The 15,757-nt window shown below is 34.8% G+C and overlaps 2 protein-coding genes across 2 annotated transcripts; both read left to right on the forward strand.

Annotated features, from left to right (window-relative positions):
- Positions 1–345: 345 nt before the first annotated feature.
- Positions 346–12,170, forward strand: LOC120356032 (the record flags this gene model as incomplete). The annotated part of the gene is made up of 3 exons (XM_039444813.1): positions 346–451; positions 7,788–7,995; positions 10,887–12,170. Coding segments are annotated over 3 exons (1,078 nt in total), but the record flags the coding sequence as incomplete, so codon positions are not given.
- A 2,476-nt stretch (positions 12,171–14,646) lies between these two features.
- On the forward strand, positions 14,647–15,501 carry LOC120356031 (tigger transposable element-derived protein 1-like). The gene has a single exon (XM_039444812.1). It carries the CDS (start codon positions 14,647–14,649, stop codon positions 15,499–15,501), a length of 855 nt encoding a protein of 284 aa, XP_039300746.1.
- Positions 15,502–15,757: the final 256 nt, after the last annotated feature.

Consider the following 15,757-nt stretch of genomic DNA (forward strand, 5'->3'; position numbering starts at 1 on the left):
CTCTTCAAATTTCACTCATTTTTGAAAAATCATAACTCAGTACTCATTGGAGATAGAGAGTTCCGAATGATCTTATTTGATTCAGAATTTCATATTCTAGAAAAAAGGCGGAAGCAAATTTTTCTGTCCGACTACGAGATTTGGCAGAAATAGCTGAAAACTTTGCATGAAGAAATTGGTTCTAGACGTCTCTTATGTACTCAAATAGTATATTTAAAAATCAGAACTACAATATAAATTGCATGCACCAATGTATATAGTGACTGGACTATATAAGCATGTTCTATTTCTATACTGAGACTGTACCGAAATTGTACTAATGTTGCATCGTTTTCATTGTTACAGTGATTCGAAATTTGACTTCACAACATCCAGTAGAGCTCACATCTTTTTTCAATCAGATGGATGTTCAGGCACTGACAATGAAATCAACTATCTTGAACATGTGCAGGTAAACGAATTCTCTCTTAGTGACATTCTAACGTTGTTTATAGCAATTTTCGATCATTTTCTCAATTATTATCAAAGTTACGAGTTTCTAACTGGTTTCATTGAATTTTTCAGCTAATTTTACATAAGAATTGATCTTCCAACGTGATGTCGAAATTTATAAAATTAAAAATCCAATCAAAAATGTAAAATCTTCCGCCATTTTCACTTTCCTTGCCCTATTACCATAGGTAAGGCAAGTATTGCTTACCAAAAAAATTAAGTTACTCTAATTTCATGTTTTCTATACGTTTCAAGGTCCCCTGAGTCCAAAAACATGATTTGTGTGTGTGTGTGTGTGTGTGTGTGTGTGTGTGTGTGTGTGTGTGTGTGTGTGTGTGTGTGTGTGTGTGTGTGTGTGTGTGTGTGTGTGTGTGTGTGTGTGTGTCTGTGAACACGATAACTCCATTCCTAATTAACCGATTAACTTGAAATTTTAAACTTAAGGTCCTTATACTATGAGGATCCGACAATAAGAAATTCAATAAAATTCAATTCATAATGGCGGAAAAATGGCGGATAATGGCCAAAAAAACCATGTTTTTCACGGTTTTCACAAAAACGGCTCTAACGATTTTCATTAAATTATACCCAAGGTAGCTATTTATAAGCCCTATCCACTCACATGGGTCTCATTTCTGGGAAAATTGCTGGAGCTCCTTAATATTCTTGTGAAGAATGAATTTTGTTAAAATTTCTTTTACGATTTTCTCAAAAATGACTTGACCGATTTTTTTCAAATTCATATCCTGTATAGTTATTTATCAGCTCTATTAACTGGCATGAGTCTCCTCCCTGGGAAACTAACAGAGGGCCCACCCCATCCTTGAAAAAATTGACTTTGTAACCTTCTTCTCGTGCGTGAGGTAGGTAGGTAGAGCAGTTTATTCAAAAGAAAACATAGTCGATATTTCATTTGTAGACCAGCTGTTTTTACAACTTTCAAAAAATCATCAAATTCCACAATTCAAAGAGAGAAAAATGTACTCTGAAAACAATAACAAATAGTATAATCGTAGTTTTAAATATTTAGCCGCCAATCGGCATAATGTTATTCCCCTAAATTATACTCGTTTAAGAATGAGGCTTATAGATCAATGAGCAAGGAAAGTTGTGTGAGTGTACCACACCAGATTTTTATCTCGGTAACAAAGAATTTCAGGGCCCATGTTTACTGGGACTTTTGGCGGTCTATTTGAGATATATAACCTGATGAATACAGAGTGCCTCACGGAAGGTGTAACAGCCGTAGACCATAGATTTTACACATGAAATTCGCAACAACAAATGTCCATTAAAGTTTTCTTATATATACCTTACCTGTATAGTGAGGTACACGTTATAATGGCAGTGGATAAAGATAGAAGAATAGCGATGCCGATTCTCTGCATTTATTAATTATACTGTATTTCTACACTGTCAAAAACATAATTGGCATCGTTGTGCACCTAGAAAAGGATAGTATCACCGGCTTTGTCGAATGATGGACAAGGATAGCAAAACCAAAGTTGATCAAATACTGTCATTATAACGTGAACCTCACTATAGTAAGGTAGTTTTCAAGATCTTTCAATATTCTTCAAAAAATTTTCAATATTCTTGAAATGGGCCTACATATCATTACAAGTCAATTTCCCTAGCAAGTTTATACTTATTCGACAGCTTATAATTATGGAAATAATAAGTATTATTCATATAAATATGGAATGGTGAGGTTTTTGAAGAAAGAACTGTTTCAAATAGGCTTGTAAATTTTCAATTTGGAGCCCTCATAAAAGGTTCAAAAACCTTCAAACAAAGAAACAAATTATAAGAATGAATCTAATTGGAAATTTCTTCCTCTTTCTAATCATACCTTTAGAATATTACATTATGACTGACAGTTTAATAGTTATTGACGTTTTAATAACTGTAAAGCACCGCACACACTCATCGATTTTTATTCGTAGGATATTTTGCCTTCCTCATGAATTCTATTGGATTAAACAGAACTTGACAAACATCACCTGTTCAATTTAATAGAATATTTATAAGGACGGCAAAATATCCTACGAATCAAAAATCGAAGTTTTTTGTGTAGTTGAGAAGTTGATATTGTGGTAATTATTCATATTGAATGAAATAGACTAAGAAATTGTCAAAAACCACAGATTTATTGATACTTGGAAAGACCGGTTTCAGTTATTACACATTTTGTGTGAAAACTGAGAAACTGAGAAACCATTTATCAGAGATTGACAATGGTGTAATAACGAAACCGGTCTTTCCAAGTATCAATAAATCTGTGGTTTTGACTATTTCTCAGTCTTTTTCATTCAAAAATCGAAGTGTGTGTGCGGTGCTTAAGAAGACCTATTCCAAAAATCAATAAAACCCGACAACTAAGGTCGATATAAGAAATTTGACAAGACATTTTTCTTGCAAATTGAAAATTGAATTGAAAATTCTTCTCCGATTACTGTCTATTATTAGTGTGTTGTTGGGAGTGTAAGAGTGTAAGAACGGCACAGTATGAGAGACTACCAGCGTCACATAGCTTCACCAAAAACAACTACTAGGACTATCGGCTTCAGTTAACAGTGACATTTGCAGCATAACGGTCCTTATCAACATAAATGATACAGTATCACCAAAACATGATACATTATCGTCACAACATGATAAAATATCACCACACATGATACAGCATCACCTCAACTTGATACACAACACCATAACTTATACAAAACTTCGAACTTTGAATGAATTCTTCCTATGCTTTCTTTTCTCTCTGCTATCATAAAAATGATACAGTATCACCACACATGATACAGTATCATCACAATATGATACAGTATCAAGAGTCGACTTGACACACACCACCATAATTTGATACAAAACATTCAAACTTTGAATGAATTCTACAAACCATGGCATATCTTCTTATGCTTTCTTTTCTCTATGCTATAATCAAAATGATACAGTATCACCTCACATGATACAGTATCATCACAGTATGATACAGTATCAACACACAGGATACTGTATAATCTCAACTAGATACACAAGACAATAATTTGATACAAAACTTGCAAACAGTCTTGTAACAGTCTTCGGCTGTTACCAGTGGCGCCATTTCACCAATATGGTGCTTTTGTGCCTGTGAAGATATTTTGAATAAATTTAGAATTTAGAAATAGGCCGACACATCTAGAAAATACCTGAGTCTATACCTAATTCTTGCAGGTGAACGGGCTAGAGTCAAGAAAACTTCAATTAATCTTGCCATGCCTGATTAATAGGTTATACTATAGAAAACACTACAATTTGAAATAATTGAAAAATACAAACAGTTTCAATAAACATTGGCAACTAAAATCGAACCAGAAACAACAATTCATGTTACTTTGTTGACATTCTTCATCTGATTCGGGGGCGCATTACTATCCCCGATTAGATAGCAATACGTCACAAAACCAACAATATCAGTCATCAAATAACAAATAATTAACTTCAACATAAATTACTCAAGAAAGAAAACCCGTTGAACCCAAGTTTCGTCGATAGTAACCCATATAACCCATTTCATAATAATTTTGAATCCCCACTTTTGATTGACATTCTCGAATGAACCTTTGTTTCACTACACTGCACTTTCGTTGGTCTGTACTTGCTTTATCGTCGGGTTACAGTACCTTGTTTTTGGCGGTGAACTTTTACCGGTTGAATTTGGCTTGACGGCGACGTCCTCTTACGTCCCTAGACCTGTCGTCTGAACGGGTGTCTTGAAGCGGTGTTACATAAAATTGCGGAACCAAAGTGGTGGTAGTACAAGAAGTTGGTTTGGGGACACACATGAACCGCTGTAAATAAATGTATTACAGCATTAATTTCTAACTCTTCCTACAATTCATCAAAAGCTAAAACAGGAGTTATCTATTGATTACAATTAATTAAATTCTTTCATTCTTTGAATCCTCATTTTATAGATTTTTTCTTTAATTACTGATTCTTTTTATCAGAATTATGGATCTTTCTTCACAAATAATTCAAATTGAAATGATGCTAACTTATATGATATTTTTCGTTTGTTTGCGAATCAAATATAATTTTTCATATAGTAGCTCGGCTAGTATTGTTGGAAACTTGTGCGCCAGCCAACATTTATTTTATTTATTATTTATGACTATAGGACGCAATCCAAGTGTAAATAACGGCATTCGCCCAAAACTGCTCAGAACCTTAATTAAAAATGAACATTCCAGAGTTTATGATTTGATTTACCTACAAATACAAGTCCAAAAACTAGTATCAACTAAAATTATGAATTTATCACCTAATAAAACAAGACACTTTATAACACAAAAAAGAAAAAAATATTGAAAATTTCACTTTAAGGAAAGATATGTTTGCCTTATAAGATTCACTTTAATTAAATAAAATTAGTAGACACATAGAAAATAATTTAAATTGTATTAAATTTGAACATTCATTAATATTAATTCCTGGAGAAGAAAAACTTTCTTCTTCATCTATTAAGATTTCTATCATAAAAAATTTACTAAATCATTCAAAAGCCTTAATGACATAAGAAAACAGAGTCTGAAAATATAAATTAAAAAATGTCATAAACTCAATATGAACAATTCTTAAAAGTTTCATTTCAATTTAAGGCTATCTTCCTGACTTTCAGCAATACTCTACGATAATATATCTCCAGGAACAATAACTCAAATGTAACGTAACTGAAAACTTTCTATACTTCTGTAAAAAAAATTATAATTATCTTCCATCACTAATAAAATCAAAAGGATTATTCTCAATCAATATTATTACTTGAAAAATAACAGGCTTTGTTGATAAAATCTTTTGATTGAAGTTTCACTTAATTAATTTCCCTAAATTATATTTTAACCTTAGTTTACGTACCTTAGCGGTTATTTGAAGAAACAATTATTCGTACATGATGAAGAAACACAATTAAACCTTTCAGGACATGGCACTACTAGTAAATTTAAACATTAATAAAAATAAAACTAGCTCTACATTAACTACTGAAATAAACTTATAAACCTGCCCAAAAAGGGGGAAACATAGTGACTACATCTTTACTCTCGTAGTGCTCCTAGCAAAGTGTCCTCCGGAACGTAATCTGGTCTCTCGACTGGGGAATCCCCACTACTGTATTTAGAAACAGGTCTCCTATTGGGCGAATGGAATCAATTTGACCAATCGTCGCGTGGCTTCTACAGCCTTGGACCAAATAGTAACTGCAAAATCGGTAGTTTGTTATAATTTCAATGCTTGCTGTTTTCCAACTTATCGCATTTTATGTCGCGACAAGAAGGCTAAGTTTTAGAGATAATTCCATAATCTACATTCCTCGACGACTCGGAGCCACAATTTTAAATATCTATCATGGGAAACTCGAAGTCATGGCCGTTCATAATAGAGAGAGAAAATAATTTATTTCGCTAACTCACTTACAATAATGGCTCTAGTCTACTGCGTATTAAATTTACTATTATAACTTGGGAAAAGGCCTGAATTAAAGACAGTGCCCGGCACACTAGGGTGGGCAAAAACCAAGAGGTGGAAGGAATACCCCTAAAGGATAGAGGGTCCTGATATTTTGGAAAAAATGTTACATTTGAAAATGTTATTATATTCTTCATTTTTTCCAGTTTTATACAAATGTGGTTGAAGTATCAATACAAACATATACATTATTAGTTATTAAATCATTAAATATTTATTAGAAATATAGACCTACTGACAAATATAGCCCTAAAGTAGGAATACACTGAAACAGATTTCTTAAAAATTATGGAAACAGATAAATTTTTCTTTTACAATGACATTTTCAAATATTTCATTGGGGATCATATTCTAATTGGAAAATAACTTCCAGTTATAAAGCTGATTATAAAGCAATTATAAAGCTAAAGAAACATTAAGCTGCTCCCATAATATTCTCAGTTTCTCACCAGCTCTGTACATACATTTTTGATTGTCTGATTGTGCCCTTTCTTTTACTTTCACTGTGACATCTAGCAACTTGTTAATTCTCACGTTGAAATTGATGCAATAACTCACTTATTGTGCCCTGATCAATAAGTGTACCCTTGATAATTGTTCTCGTATATTTGAGCTTCAACTATACCACAGAGAAAAATATATTCTTTATTACTCCGTACCCGTAGCCATACTTTCAAGGCAATTTTGCTACATTGTTGATACTGTAGAAGGAATTATACTACTCCTGTTTAAAAAAAGTATTAAATCCGTATGAGATTCTACAGGGTGATTCATAATTATGGTAAAATATTTTAATACGTGATAGTAGAGGTAAAAATAAGAAAAAAAAGTTCATATAAACATATATCCATAAACGCTTCATTAGCGAGCTATACAGGGTAAAGAATTTCGCCCGGAATTCAGTTCCTCTGGTGAAATACACCGATGCTGAATTGTTTGGGGACTAGTTTTTGAAAAACTTATGCTGGATTCATATGGAAAAATATATGAAAAATTGAATAAAACTAGTCTGGAAGCTGTAGTGTGAGTAGTTTTTGAGAAAAAAGTTGAAATAGGTATGCAAAAAAATCAAGTAGAAAAACACAGACTTCTACGTTTGATGCCCAATAACTTTCTTTAATGACCAGTAAACAAACAATTTTCGCACTAAAAATTGTAGAGAATTTAATTCTGAAAAGAATTGTGTAAGCTGTGTTAATTAAATTTGAATAAAAGTTGAATAAAATGTATTCTTATGTATTCTACACCACAAAAATTTGCTGTTTTATGAGGAGAGAACTGATAACTACAACATAAGTTGTAGCTGATTGCAAATAAAATATTCGGTTATTTATTAAAAGTTTTTTATATGAAAGTAGCATATCTAAATGACATTAAACTTATACCAAAAGACTAGTTGATTATGCCATTAAGTCTGGGAGGAAGCTCAAACAGAAGTAGATGATCTCCTATGATTCCTGCCCAAATGTTTACTGAAAACTGATGTTGTGGAAGATTAGGATTGATGGCATGAGGATTCTCAGAGATAGTATAAGAAATGGTATAAGGATTCGTGCAGATAGACCCGAATTTTCATTATTTATCTGATCCTTGGTTCTGGTTATTTCCTCTGATCTAATTCCAATATACAGAGTGTCTCACTAAAGGTGTACAGCCAGGGGCGCCATTTGGGGGGGGGCAGGGGAGCCTGCCCCCCCTAAATGGCGCCCCTGGCTGTTACACCTTTAGTGAGACACTCTGTATATTGGAATAAACTTTGATTATGTTATTTAATCTGGCAGGTGATAATCAGCCTGTCCTATCCGTACCGTGGAGCAGTTGGTATTTTGCTAGAATCACCATCCGGCACCAAGACAGTACTGATGGAAACACGTCCGCGTGATAACAGCTCTGTCGGTCTGACCGCGTGGACGCTCACCTCAGTGCATCAGTGGGGCGAACCGGCGGACGGACGGTGGACGGTCAAGGTCGGAGCCAAGGTCGTCGAAGGTACTCAACATTTCAAGTTTCAATATTCTTCAGTCTATAGTGAGGTCCACGTTATAATGGCAGTGTTTGATTAGCAATGGTATTTATTTATTTTATTCAATCATTCAAAATTACACAACTTACAGAAAAGTACCACAGGCTTATAAGCCCAAAACGGTTCCAATTCTAATTTATGCAACAGTCCAAAAATGTAGCTAGGTTATGTGTCACTTGACATTCATTAATTACACACTCAATTCACAATTCAAAACACACAAAAATCATTTTAAATTAAATTGAATCAATCACAATTCATTAGAAAATTCCAAACTTTGAAAAAACTATAAAATTTTGAGACCGAAAAGACAAAACACACTAAGATACCATTGCTATCCTTGTCTATCATTCAACAAAGCTGATAACGCTGTATCTTTCTCACTTTGCTCTGTTGCCAGATCGTCTTTTAACAATGTAGAATCATAGAGAACAATAGCGTAAGTAGATATCCCATGGTATAGGGCGTTTATGTTGCAACTTCTACTGTTATCTCAAGCCGATTACTGTAGATTATTGTAGAGTTTTACTATCTTGTTGGGGTGAGAGTATATGAACGGCACAGTATGAGAGACTACGAGCGTCACACAGCTTCACGGGAAAGAACTACGTGGACTATCGGCTTGAGATAACAGTAAAAGTTGCGACATAAACGCCCTATACCATCGGATATCTACTTACGCTATTATTTCTCTATGGTAGAATCAATAATCAATTAACAAGATATTTAATCTTAATTTATTACGAAAATTAATCATGAAATTATTGAAAACTATAATTTCTTTCTCAATAAAATATAATTGATTATTTTAAACGAGAATGAACAGTTAATATGACATCAATAAAGATGTATCAGCTACCGTCGATATATAGAAGGCATTAACAAGACAGAGGATCGGCAACGTTGTTCTCCTATGCCATTATAACGTGGACCTCGTCACTATAGTTACACACACATTGATTCTTGGATGTACGATTTTTTCCGTCCTTATGATTTCTATTGAATTGAACATAATTTAGCAAACAGATGACGTTGTATCATGTGCTTGTCAAGTCGCGTTCAATCTAATAGAATTCACAAGGACGGCAAAACATCGTACGTCCAAAAATCGATATGTGTGTGTGTGTGTGTGTGTGTGTGTGTGTGTGTGTGTGTGTGTATGTGTGTAACTAGCTCTATCATGTAAAGGTGCGTACAGATTTACGCGCTGCGAACATGAGCATTTCACTTTCAATCAGCTGATGCCAAGCTTTTTATATCTGTACCTTACCGTTTCTGTAAAAAATACAGATATAATCAGCTGATTAAAAGTGAATTGCTCATGTTCGCGGCGCGAATATCTGTACGTAACTTTAGACATTATACAAAGTATAAGCTCGTCATAAAAGATAGAAAAACAGTGTGCATTCAACACATAGGCTAAGTTACAGAGCACAAAACACTGAAACCAGGATGCACAAAAGCATCTTAAATCTTAATCTTGATTAAATCCAGGAGAACCTATCAGAGAAGGCTTTCTTCAAAAGAAGGCTCTTGTGGATTTCTAGTGACATCATTGCAGAAATTTAACAGAATCTTAAGGTGCGTACAGATTTACGCGCCGCGAACATGAGCAATTCACTTTTAATCAGCTGATGTCAAGCTTTTTATAACTGTATCGTACCGTTTCTGTAAAAAATACAGATATAGTCAGCTGATTAAAAGTGAATTGCTCATGTTCGCGGCGCGTATATCTGTACGCACCTTTATGCAAACGGGCCTGAATCGATTGAAAGAGGAGTAGCAGCATTCACATGAGACACTCCTTGTATACTCATTCATTGAATTATAAGCCCAATCAATCAATTATCCTATTCTCACAACACTGTTTAACAATTTGTTTTGGAACTTTTTTTGACGATACCACAGTCTATTTTTTTTTGAATAATAGTTATTAAAAACTAGTATTCTGGTATGGAGCGCTTTCGAATTTTTATGTAAATCTAAATTTTATGTAATTCTAAATGGCTTACGGTATTTTTTTAGGATTAAAATCCTAAAGCGCTCCACAAGTGATTTCTAGTTTTTAATAACTATTATTCAAAAATTAGACTTTTGTGTCGTCAAAATAGTCCAAGAACAAATTATCAACTAGCAGTTCGTCATGGATAGTGATTGTGAAGTAGATGAGTCTGTTAAACATTCAATTTCTTTATTGGCAGCTCTTTAACAGCTAACGAAAGACCTTTTTTAGAGAGATATTTGTGGGATTGATAGATCTTTCTATTCCGAGTAGTGCAGTCATGATTGTTTCTATGATATGATCTTCTCTGTTTGATGTTTCTCTTCCTTCTTCTCATGTATTTTCCTCCTTCTTCTTTCTTCTTCTCATGTATTTCCCTTCTCTTTATTCATCCTTTCTATTTATGTTTTCTCCTTCTTTTTTCTTCTTCTTATTTTCATGTTTTGTTCTGCTTCCCAAGTCTTCTTATTTTTCTCTTTCTCCTTTTTCTTCTTCTTCTTCTTCAGCTCCTCCTGTCTACTACTTCCCCTCCTTCATTCTCTTCTCTGTCACCATGTTTTCCTCCTTCCTCTTCATCATTTGTTTTCTCTTTATGTGAATGATTACATAAGCCATTACATAGCCCAATCTGACCTGATCTAGAAGTAAGAGAAAGAGGAGACATATGGGAATAACCTGTTCCTCACTCTTAGACAGGCGACTCCCCATATGTGAGAGAGACTGTCTTCAATGTCAATTTTATTAAAAACACACACCAATTATGAACAAAATCCATCTGAAAACTATTGATATTCAAGCCTATAAAGTGTAATGTGGTTACGAAGGGGAATTGAATATCATTTTGCTTGATTTCAGGTCAAGTTGGAGAGGGGGGACATTTTGCTGACTTCAAAAATGGTGTATCGCGATTGGCGCAGCATCGGTTTGGGTCACATCGCGATAACGACCTTGATGAGAGACATAACCATTATGACCGACACGCTGTAACTAGTGATGAAGATGGTTCAGCTGATCGACTGTCTGACCTTGAAAGACGTTTGATTGACCTTGGGACTAGTTTGGATGACCTTCACGAAAATGCAAATGAACTTCGACCTAGTTTGGACGACCTGGAACCTCGTAGAAACTTCCATCAACCTAGTTTGGATAAAGTTGAAGGTCATGTGAATGACGTTGAACCCAGTTTTGGTGACCTTGAGAATCCTGGATACCACAATCGACCTAGTTTTGGTGACCTTGAGAATCCTGGATACCTCAATCGACCTAGTTTTGGTGACCTTGAGAACCCTGAAATACACAATCGACCTACTTTTGGTGACCTTGAAAGTCACAATCGACCTACTTTTGGTGACCTTGAAGGTGCTGATCATCCCAATGACCTTGAAAGTCGTGAGACCCACCATCGACCCAGTTTCAAAGGCCTTGATGACTTGATGATGAATGTGGATGGTCACGTGACAAGTGTCAGGATACTGTTGCATGGCACTAGAGAAATGCCTGATCATTACAAGGATGGAAGGAGAGGGTATTCTACTTATGGACATCCGAGAGAGATGGATGATGCTGATGAGGATGATGTTAATAGGAAGAAGGAGAGGAGTAAGAGGAGGATGGTGTGAGGTTCCTTATATTTTTCCTTCTTCTACTATATACGGCTTTTTTTCCTCTGTCTTCCTCTTTTTCTTTCTCTTCTTGTCCTTGTTCTTCTTCTATTTCTCCTTCTCCTCCTCCTCCTGTGGTTTTCTCCTCCTCCTGTGTTTTTCTCCTCCTACTGTCTCTTCTTCATCCCCTGCTATCTCTTCTTCTCTTGTCTTCTACTTTTTCTCCTATCTTCTTCTTATTATTAGGCTATACTATCTGCTTTTTTCCTGTCTTGTTTTTCTTCAATGAGATGCAGAGGTTTGAACTTGAGTTGTGAAATTCTATTGTTTGTTGAGAATCATAGGTACGTGTAAATAATATGTAGTCCAAAATAAAAATGTTCAGAAACATAAAAAACGCCATAATATATATTTTTATCACTCATTTCTTCAAACTTCCCCTCATTTATTGCAATATCGCAGCTGCGTTTTGAACTTGAGTTGAGTTGGGAAATTCTATTGTTTGAAGAACAAGATAATCATAGATACGTGTAAATAATATTATGTAGTCCAAAATAAAAATGTTCAGAAACATAAAAAATGCCATAAAAAATTGCATGGTTGCCTGTAAAGTTGGTGTACGGGCGAAAGTTTTACGTGACAACGACTTTGAGTGGTAAAATAATTTAAATAATTCCCATAAATAATTCCCATATAATAATTATTAATAATAATAATAAAATAATTCCCATAGTAGGAAGAAGGATGAAATAATAGTAACAATTTAAAACATTTATTTATACAAAGAATTATATTTAAAACATTAATTTATACAAAGAATCTCACACTGAATTTCATATTAACAAAATTTTATTTTTACCTTCACACATCCTCAACAAAATCAATCTGTCTCTCTCGCTCTTAGGCGGGCTAACTGTGCTCGATTCAATTTTTTACATAGCAAGTCACGCTCATTTTTTCAAGTTAAACAAATTATTATTGGCTGAGAAACGATTTATACTACTTTTGTGATTGAAAACTACCACAACATTGTGATTACTACAACATAACCTATTCACCTATACCTATTATACTTACACTTATACCTATTCACTTATACTTATTCACATATTTAACCTATTCACTAAGTAGTGGCGCAGTCGCAGGAGATTGCTCCGTTTCACTCTCTCTCCAGGTGAATGCTGCTGCGTTGCTCGCCACTGCTCCTATTCGTGCTCTTTCCAGACGACCGTGAACCGAAATGAACGCTCTCACTCGCATTTGAGACATTTGAGCAATTGGCTCACATTTGAGACATTTGAGACATTTGAGACATTTGAGACTTTGGCCTTGAGGCCAGACGAAACCTAAGGTCGAAACATAGTGGAGCTACGTAAGAAGAGAAGGAAGGTGAGAGTCAAGATTGGTATAGTGAGGTACACGTTATAATGGCAGTGGAGAAAAATAGGAGAACGACGTTTTCAAACTCCGTTCTTGTCAATGCCTTTCTATAAACAGTGGCTGATACACGTTTATTAATGTAATATTAACTGTTTATTCTCGTTTAGAATAACCAATTATGATTTATTAAGCCACTTTGTGGCTTCATTTATTATGTCAATACCACTTTAATGTTGACAACATCAACGTCTTATTCTTTCAATTTCTCCACTGTCATTATAACGTGGACCTCATGTTATAGATTACCTATATAGTAAGGTCCACGTTATAATGGCAGTGTTGGATCAGCAATGGTATTGCTATCATTCAACAATATCTATCATTATATTTATATATATCATTTTTGGACAATCTCTATCTAAATTTGGGAAAGGAACAGTTTTGGCCTTTAAGCCTGTTGTTGCTTTCCCAATCATTCATAATTGAGAATGATATTGTATCTATCAATGTATGAATAAATAAATAACAAAATGAATAGCGCTAGGGTGACTGCACCAGGAGTAGGCACTCGCCCAGTAGTAGGCACTCCAGTAATAAGTCTATAAAACAAGAAATTCAACAGCTGATTGATTTGAATTTACCGCCATTCAACACCTAATATATCAGCATATGTTGAGAAATTTTCACCATGATCTTGTAAGCGTTCTTAGGTTATGTTCATTGTAGCTGTATCCTGTCTGGAAACACATGGTCACTAACTGATTTGCTAAGAAGGTGAGTCCAATTCTTTATTTTTTATACCTAAGTTTGTTACTTTTTCTGTACTTTTTTAACTCGATAGCATATCTTACATACTATTTTAATGATAGAAAATGCCAGATAGCATTTTAATATTGAAATTGCTAAGTATATTGTATGCCTACTACAGGGCCATCAAATTGTAAGATATTCTAGTAGTAGGCACAAGTGCCTACTAATGGAAAAATGTATACTACTGTATTAAACACATATTTTTCATCAGTTTTTAATTTGGAATAGACTGGTTATCGAATTTTATTCAGAAAATAAGCAGTTCCAATAGTAGGCAGGGGTGACTACTTCTGGATCATGATGTTGCCTACTACTGGAACATGAACTTTTCACAGTATCTTAGCTTATGTACTGTGCTATATTAGGCTATCTATTCATTTATTTATTTATTCAAGTTGATACAAATACTGTGATTAGAAAAGGAAAAACCAGCAATTGCTCAAAACTCAATAAATACATAATAAATAGTCCAAATAGTCAGGTTATGTTCAAATTTTTATTTCTTGCAAAGGTTTCCACTCTATCCAAGAGAAGATAATACAAAAGTAATCACCATGTGTTATGTAAATATAGGCCTTGTTAATTTCTTCTCAGATTCATACATTCATCAAAATAATAACTGAACAATTTTTTCTATTATTTACAGATCTAACACCATGCCTCCTGTAAAGGGGAAAATGTGGGCATACACTCAGGAAGCATTGCTGGCTGCAGTTGAAGATGTTCGAAGAGGAATGCCTATATCAACAGCTGCAAAACGTCATAATGTCCCTCGTCAGACACTCGACTACAAAGTGAAGGGTAAGACTCCCTTAACTCGAAGAATGGGGCCTAAAAGTACACTCAACGAAGAAGAAGAAGGAGTGCTGGTACTATGGATAAAGTCAATGGCTGCAAGAGGATTTCCTGTCACCACAGCACAGCTCATAGAGAGTGTTCAGCATTTGATTAAAAAGTTGGGTAGGGAAAATCCTTTTAAAGAAGGTAAGCCTGGTAGGAAGTGGTTGAAACTATTTATGCAGAGACATCCTACAATCACTAACAGAATCTCTGAGAATCTCACGATGAGCAGAGCATCTGTTACAAAGCAGTACATTACAAAATGGTTCAACGAAGTGGAAAGTTTCTTGAAAGAAAAATCCTATTTTGAAATATTGAATGACTCAAATCGTGTGTTCAATGGCGATGAGTCAGCATTTTTCCTTAATCCCAAAGGAAATCGAGTCCTTGCCCCAAAAGGAGCAAAATCGGTTTATCTCACAGTCAATTCAGATGACAAAGAATGTCTGACCGTTCTTATATCAGTGAGTGCATCTGGTTTGCTGGCTCCTCCCATGGTGGTGTTTAAATATGAACGTGTCCCAAATATTATTGTTGAAAGTGTGCCTTCTGGTTGGGGTTTGGGGAAAACTGAGAGTGGGTGGATGACAAGAGCAACGTTCTTCGAATACATCACAAATATCTTCCACCCATGGCTCATCAAAGAACAAATCACTTTGCCAGTGATATTATTTGTTGATGGACATACGTCTCATTTGACCCTACAGTTAAGTGAATTCTGTGAGCAAAATGGGATCATTCTTATTGCTCTTCCTCCAAATACTACGCATTTCATGCAGCCAATGGATGTTGCAGTATTTCGTGGGTTGAAAGAAGCATGGAAGGTTCAACACTCATGACTGGAGAGTGAAAAATATTGAAAAGCCCACCATCAAAAAAGAACATTTCTCTCCTCTCTTGAAACGTGTTTTGGACGAAAATATCACTGTGCCCATGGTAAGCAATGGATTCAGGAAGTGTGGGCTTGTACCCTGGAACATTGATGCAGTATCCTATTTTGAAAATAAAATTCAAGATCCCTCAACAACAAAACATCAATCAATTTAAGGGATACTGAATTGCACTTTCAGTTCTTGAAAACATATTGGGGCAGAA

Source organism: Nilaparvata lugens, unplaced genomic scaffold (genome assembly GCF_014356525.2).
Source record: "Nilaparvata lugens isolate BPH unplaced genomic scaffold, ASM1435652v1 scaffold5579, whole genome shotgun sequence".
In the NCBI taxonomy this organism is placed as follows: domain Eukaryota; kingdom Metazoa; phylum Arthropoda; class Insecta; order Hemiptera; family Delphacidae; genus Nilaparvata; species Nilaparvata lugens.

Bases quoted from the DNA above. Each gene is read 5' to 3' on its own strand.
- LOC120356031 (XM_039444812.1), top strand. From the start codon at position 14,647: ATGGGGCCTAAAAGTACACTCAACGAAGAAGAAGAAGGAGTGCTGGTA.